This window comes from Triticum aestivum, unplaced genomic scaffold (assembly GCF_018294505.1).
Source record: "Triticum aestivum cultivar Chinese Spring unplaced genomic scaffold, IWGSC CS RefSeq v2.1 scaffold34045, whole genome shotgun sequence".
In the NCBI taxonomy this organism is placed as follows: Eukaryota; Viridiplantae; Streptophyta; class Magnoliopsida; order Poales; family Poaceae; genus Triticum; species Triticum aestivum.
Window position 1 is genome coordinate 17,035 of NW_025225568.1, and position 7,700 is coordinate 24,734.

General features: G+C 40.0%; 1 protein-coding gene across 1 annotated transcript in view; it reads right to left on the reverse strand.

Annotated features, from left to right (window-relative positions):
- The window catches only part of LOC123172268 (nucleolar protein 3-like), a 5,522-nt gene extending 677 nt beyond the window's left edge, over positions 1–4,845 (reverse strand). Inside the window, exons 1-2 of the mRNA XM_044589268.1 lie at positions 4,655–4,845; positions 4,388–4,550 (exon numbers count right to left, since the gene is read on the reverse strand). Of these exons, the coding sequence (XP_044445203.1) occupies positions 4,388–4,525 (138 nt within the window). The 5' untranslated portion in view covers positions 4,526–4,550; positions 4,655–4,845. The remainder of the gene's footprint in view (positions 1–4,387; positions 4,551–4,654) is intronic.
- Between the last annotated feature and the right edge of the window lie 2,855 nt (positions 4,846–7,700).

A 7,700-nucleotide genomic window follows, 5' to 3' on the forward strand; every position in this document is an offset into this window, starting at 1 on the left:
ATTACAACTCGATACTAGAACAAAGTATGACTCTATATGAATGCCTCCGGCGGTGTACTGGGATATGCAATGAACCAAGAGTGACATGTATGAAAGAATTATGAACAGTGGCTTTGCCACAAATACTATGTCAACTACATGATCATGCAAAGCAATATGACAATGATGAGCGTGTCGTGATAAACGGAACGGTGGAAAGTTGCATGGCAATATATCTCGAAATGGCTATGGAGATGCCATAATAGGTAGGTATGGTGGCTGTTTTGAGGAAGATATAAGGAGGTTTATGTGTGAAAGAGCGTATCATATCACGGGGTTTGGATGCACCGGCGAAGTTTGCACCAACTCTCAATGTGAGAAAGGGCAATGCACGGTACCGAAGAGGCTAGCAATGATGGAAAGGTGAGAGTGCGTATAATCCATGGACACAACATTAGTCATAAAGAACTCACATACTTATTGCAAAAATCTACAAGTCATCAAAAACCAAGCACTACGTGCATGCTCCTAGGGGGTTAGATTGGTAGGAAAAGACCATCGCTCGTCCCCGACCGCCACTCATAAGGAGGACAATGAAAGAACACCTCATGTTTCAAATTTGTTACATAACGTTTACCATACGTGCATGCTACGGGACTTGCAAACTTCAACACAAGTATTTCTCAAATTCACAACTACTCAACTAGCACAACTTTAATATCACTACCTCCATGTCTCAAAACAATCATCAAGCATCAAACTTCTCTTAGTATTCAAAACACTCATAAGAAAGTTTTTACTATTCTTGAATACCTAGCATATTAGGATTATTTAAGCAAATTACCATGCTATTTGAGACTCTCAAAATAATCTAAGTGAAGCATGAGAGAATAATAGTTTCTATAAAACAAATCCACCACCGTGCTCTAAAAGATATAAGTGAAGTACTAGAGCAAAAACTATATAACTCAAAAGATATAAGTGAAGCATATAGAGTATTCTAATAATTTCCGAATCATGTGTGTCTCTCTCAAAAGTTGTGTACAGCAAAGATGATTGTGGTAAACTAAAAAGCAAAGACTCAAATCATACAAGACGCTCCAAGCAAAACACATATCATGTGGTGAATAAAAATATAGCTCCAAGTAAAGTTACCGATGGAAGTAGACGAAAGAGGGGATGCCTTCCGGGGCATCCCCAAGCTTTGGCTTTTAGGTGTCCTTAGATTATCTTGGGGGTGCCATGGTCATCCCCAAGCTTAGGCTCTTGCCACTCCTTGTTCCACAATCCATCAAATCTTTCACCCAAAACTTGAAAACTTCACAACACAAAACTCAGCAGAAAATCTCGTGAGCTCCGTTAGCGAAAGAAAACAAAAGACCACTTCAAGGTACCGTAATGAACTCATTCTTTATTTATATTGGTGGTAAACCTACTGTATGCCAACTTCTCTATGGTTTATAAACTATTTTACTAGCCATAGATTCATCAAAATAGGCCAACAACACACGAAAAACAGAATCTGTAAAAAACAGAACAGTCTGTAGTAATCTGTAAGTAACGCAAACTTCTGGAACTCGAAATAATCAGAAAAATAGGAAGTCCTAGACAATTTGTTTATTGATCAGTAGCAATTGGAATCAATATTTTATCACGTTCTGGTCATTTTTAACAATTATTTTCGTGAACAGAAAATTTCTGGAATTTTCTGCAAGATCAAATAACTATCATCCAAGAAGATCCTATAGGTTTAACTTGGCACAAACACTAATTAAAACATAAAAACACAACTAACCACAGGCTCAAACAAATATTTATTCCTAAGCAGAAGCAAAAAGAAAAAAAATAAAAATAAAATTGGGTTGCCTCCCAACAAGCGCTATCGTTTAACGCCCCTAGCTAGGCATATAAGCAAGGATAGATCTAGGTATTGCCATCTTTGGTAGGAAATCCATAAGTGGCTCTCATGATGGATTCATATGGTAATTTTATTTTCTTTCTAGGGAAGTGTTCCATGCCTTTCTTTAATGGAAATTGGAATCTAATATTCCCTTCCTTCATATCAATAATTGCACCAATCGTTCTAAGTAAAGGTCTACCAAGAATAATAGGACATGAAGGATTGCAATCTATATCAAGAACAATAAATTCTACGGGCACATAGTTCCTATTTGCAACAATAAGAACATCATTAATTCTTCCCATAGGTTTCTTAATAGTGGAATCCGCAAGGTGCAAGTTTAAAGAGCAATCATCAAAATCACGGAAACCTAGCAAATCACACAAAGTTTTTGGAATCGTGGAAACACTAGCACCCAAATCACACAAAGCATAGCATTCATGATCTTTAATTTTAATTTTAATAGTAGGTTCCCACTCATCATAGAGTTTTCTAGGAATAGAAACTCCCAACTCAAGTTTTTCTTCATAAGATTGCATCAAAGCATCAACGATATATATATGTTTGGTAAAGGCTTTATTTTGACTATAAGCATGAGGAGAATTTAGCACGGATTACAACAAGGAAATACAATCTATCAAAGAGCAATTATCATAATTAAATTTCTTGAAATACAAAATAGTGGGTTCATTAATATCTAATGTTTTGATCTCTTCAATCCCACTTTTATCAATTTTAGCATCAAGATCTAAAAACTCCGAATTTCTTGAACGCCTTCTAGGTAAAGGTGGATCATATTCAGTCCCATCATTAGCAAGATTCATATTGCACAACAAAGATTTAATAGGGGACACATCAATAACCTTTAGATCTTCATCTTTATTTTCATAGAAACTAGAAGAACACGCTTTCATAAAGCAATCTTTCTTAGCACGCATCCTAGCGGTTCTTTCTTTGCACTCATCAATGGAAATTCTCATGGCTTTGAGAGACTCATTGATATCATGCTTAGGAGGAATAGATCTTAGTTTTAAAGAATCAACATCAAGAGAAATTCTATCAACGTTCCTAGCCAATTCATCAACTTTAAGCAATTTCTTTTCAAGGAAAGCATTGAAATTCTTTTGTGAATTCATAAATTCCTTAACACTAGTCTCAAATTCAGTGGGCATCTTATTAAAATTTCCATAAGAATTATTGTAGGAATTACCATAATTATTAGAGAAATTACTAGGATAAGGCCTAGGATTAAAGTTTCCTCTATACGCGTTGTTACCAAAATTATTCCTACCAACAAAATTTGCATCCAAAGATTCATTATTATTCTCAATAAAAGTAGACAAAGGCATATCATTAGGATCAGAAGAAACACTATTAGTAGCAAATAATTTCATAAGTTCATCCATCTTTCCACTCAAAACATTAATTTCTTTTATCGCATGCACTTTTTTATTAGTAGATCTTTCAGTGTGCCATTGAGAATAATTAACCATAATATTATTTAGGAGTTTAGTAGCTTCTCCTAAAGTGATTTCCATAAAAGTGCCTCTCGCGGCCGAATCTAAAAGATTTCTAGAAGCAAAATTCAATCCGGCATAAATTTTTTGTATAATCATCCACAAATTCAAACCATGCGTGGGGCAATTACGTATCATTAATTTCATCCTCTCCCAAGCTTGTGCAACATGTTCATGATCGAGTTGCTTAAAATTCATAATATTGTTTCTAAGAGAGATAATCTTAGCAGGAGGAAAATACTTAGAGATAAAAGCATCTTTGCACTTATTTCAAGAATCAATACTATTTTTAGGCAAAGACGAAAACCAAGCTTTAGCACGATCTCTAAGCGAAAAAGGAAATAGCTTCAATTTAACAATATCATTGTCAACATCTTTCTTCTTTTGCATATCACACAAATCAACGAAGCTATTTAGATGAGTAGCGGCATCTTCACTAGGAAGGCCGGCGAATTTATCTTTCATGACAAGATTCCAACAACAGCCACACACTTGTCTGACACACTGACCCTCATAATAGTTATTCTGAACTCATTCTGCAAATACTGGAAAACGGGGAAGGGATTAATAAAAGGCCAAACCAACTGTGCATGCGGCGATCATAAATAGCAATGTCACTCAGAGCACGAAACCATGGGGACTTCAGTGCTCGGCGGGTGGGTGGTAGACTGGATCACTGGAGTCAGTGGTGTCCGTGGTATCCACCGCCACCGCCGCCGCCGTAAGTGGGCATGGGAGGGACGGGGTGGTAGTCTGGGTGGGGCTGCGGCTTCGGCTCCGGCTTGGGCACGGGGTGGTAGTCCGGGTGAGGCTGGGGCTTGGGCTCCGGCTTCGGTGGCACCGGCTTCTTGTGGTGGAAGTGCTCGATGATGTGCTGCTTGATCGGCCCGCACAGGGTCATGGACGCACACTCGGGCGACCCCACGGATGGCGTGGCGGTGTTGGCGCCGGCGATGACACCGAAGGTGGTGCCCTCGGACACCGGCACGATCTTGGATGGCTCCTGGCCGGGGCACGGCGCTATGGAGCTGAGCCACGCAGTCGGCGCCATGGAGGTCAGAAGCGAGGGGCACGCTGAAGGCGCCGATGCCGTCGAGGGAACCCACCGCCTTGCTCTCGTACTCGCCATCGACGTTCTTACACTTGATCGCCACCTGTAGACATGAGGTACGTTGACAGGATGACAACCATGATCAGATCTCCATCTATATAGGTGTGTGCATTGACATATATAGTACGATTGAGGTGCATATCTTACCCTTGAAGGCTTCCCCGGCCTTCATGTTCTTCCTGGTGCAGTCGGCGCACTTGGCCAGGCCGATGACCACCGACGTCGCCTCCGCGTTGGCGATGGCAATCACGAGCAGGACGGCGAGGACGAGCGCTCTCGGAGCTGCCATGCCTGAACCTCTACCACTTGTTTGCTTGTGTGAAGTGGCTGGTCGATGAATGGATGGATGGAACAGGCGACGCATGGCTTATATAGGCCTCGGCATTGATCGATCCAGCTCGGTGGATGATCTGGCTGCATGTTCGCCGGGTGGCCGGCGAAGTGATGCGTGACAACGAGAGACCGGCTAACTCGCCGAAATTTCAGATGGCGAGTTTAATACCGCGGCCGCTGCATGATCGGATCGGTCGGTGCGTGTGCCTCCACGTCGCGCGCGGTTGGTGATCGACTTGGTTTGGTGGAGTACGTAGGTAGGCACCGGCCGCGTCTCTCAATCGACATGCACATGCATTTGCGTGCGTGCATGCATGAACGCAAATAGTAGTAGACTAGTAGTACCCGGCCTGTTTGCTGGTGCTAAGCTGGTGTTGGATCGACCTCAGAATTGATGTAAAGTGTATGTCCATTTTGGGGAGTAGGGAGCTTGCGGTACAGTACCAATGAGCAGTGCTTTGTTGTTCACAAATACGTCCTCCGTTCCAGAATAGATGACTCAACTTTAGTACAAAGGTAGTGCAAAGTTGGGTCATCTATTTTGGAACGGAGGGAGTAGAATGTTGTAAAAAAATGAGCAGTTTCCAGTTATGTTTAATCCACGAAAAAACATATAGAAGATGATCAACGTATAGTTGACATGATATTCGAACAAGAGAAGTTGGTAAACAGAACAGACATGGTATTCGACGGGTATGGTAAACATGGCATGCTAGATCGAAGGCTAATAGTAGGTGTTGGAAACTTGGTAGGAAAAAAATCAGTCTACGGATCAAGTTCACATGATCACTATGAAGACTGTGCATACAAGGCTAGATTTGATCTTACCAACAACAAGTTGCATCGGAAAAAGAGTTGGTGAAGATCGCATTCTTGAAGTCCCACGAACATATCCTTCGAAGAACCGACATACGACGGCCCCTCTATGGATTGCACACGTAGTATGAACCCATCCAATTTGAGGATGCATGTAGCCAAGTGCTAATTTCAAAACGGAGTATAAAACCATCCACGTGTTCATGGTTTGAGAGTTCCGCATCTACATGCTACTCGTTCTACGCTATAATATCTTGTGGCGGAAATTTCATCTTTTTGTTCCTCTTTTTGGCAAGCTAGTGAAGCCAAAAATACCCTAACATGTTAGGATTTGACAACCTACACTTAACCATCAAAACTAGTGGCGCCGAAGACCCTATAGTCATTCAAAAGTAACAAGTACACTAGCACTCAACCTAATGCATATCTCTAATAGAAATATTGAACGTTGTAATATCATCATTCATCATTAAAACACGCTAATCATAGGATAGATAATTTCTCCCATGCTCATGGGGAGCTTTTTTGCAATTTACGTATTATGCAAAATTGAAAACGAACTAACTCAATTTTGAGGAAATAAACATATGAAAACAGTAAAGATGCAAGGGCTTATGAATCTGCCCAAGCTTAAGCACTAAACTGGTCTTGCTTCTATTGCCGTGCCTCCTAATGATCCTTTAGAACAATATTTGCTAGACCATGAAAATGATATGTTTATGAATGAAAGAAGGGAAATAGATGAAGTATTCTTTAAACAGGGACCTATTTTGAAACACAACTTGCCTGTTGAAATTCTAGGGACCCTCCTCCACCCAAGGGTGATCCCGTGTTTGAGCTTAAACCATTACCTGATACTCTTAAATATGCCTATCTTGATGAAAAGAAGATATATCCTGTTATTATTAGTGCTAACCTTTCAGAGCAGGAAGAAGAGAAATTATTGAAAACTCTGAAGAAGCACTGTGCTGCTATTGGATATACTCTTGATGATCTTAAGGGCATTAGTCCCACTCAATGCCAACACAAAATAAAATTGGAGAAAGACGCTAAACCGGTTGTTGATCACCAACGACGATTAAATCCTAAGATGATAGAAGTGGTAAGAAAAGAAATACTAAAGCTTCTGGAGGCAGGTATAATTTATCCAGTTGCTGATAGTCAGTGGGTAAGTCCTGTCCATTGTCTCCCTAAGAAGGGAGGTATTACTGTTGTTCCTAATGATAAAGATGAATTGATCCCACAAAGAATTGTTACAGGTTATAGAATGGTAATTGCTTTCCATAAACTAAATAAAGCTACTAAAAAGGATCATTACCCTTTACCTTTTATTGATTAAATGCTAGAAAGATTATCCAAACATACACATTTTTGCTTTCTAGATGGCTATTCTGGTTTCTCTCAAATACCTGTGTCAAAAGAGGATCAAGAAAAGACCACTTTTACTTGCCCTTTCGGTACCTTTGCTTATAGACGTATGCCTTTTGGTTTATGTAATGCACCTGCTACCTTTCAAAGATGTATGATGGCTATATTCTCTGACTTTTGTGAAAAGATTGTTGAGGTTTTCATGGATGATTTCTCCATTTATGGATCTTCTTTTGATGATTGCTTAAGCAACCTTGAACGTGTTTTGCAGAGATGTGCAGAAACTAATCTTGTCCTTGAATTGGGAGAAGTGCCACTTTATGGTTAATGAAGGTATTGTCTTGGGGCACAAAATTTCTGAAAGAGGTATTGAAGTTGATAAAGCTAAAGTTGATGCTATTGAAAAGATGACGTGTCCTAAGGACGTTAAAGGTATAAGAAGTTTCCTTGGTCATGCCGGTTTTTATAGGAGGTTCATTAAAGACTTCTCAAAAATCTCTAGGCCTCTGACTAATCTCTTACAAAAAGATGTTCCTTTTGTCTTTGATGATGATTGTGTAGAAGCATTTGAAATACTTAAGAAAGCCTTGATTTCTGCACCCATTGTTCAGCCACCTGACTGGAATTTAACCTTTGAAATTATGTGTGATGCTAGTGATTATGTTGTAGGTGTTGT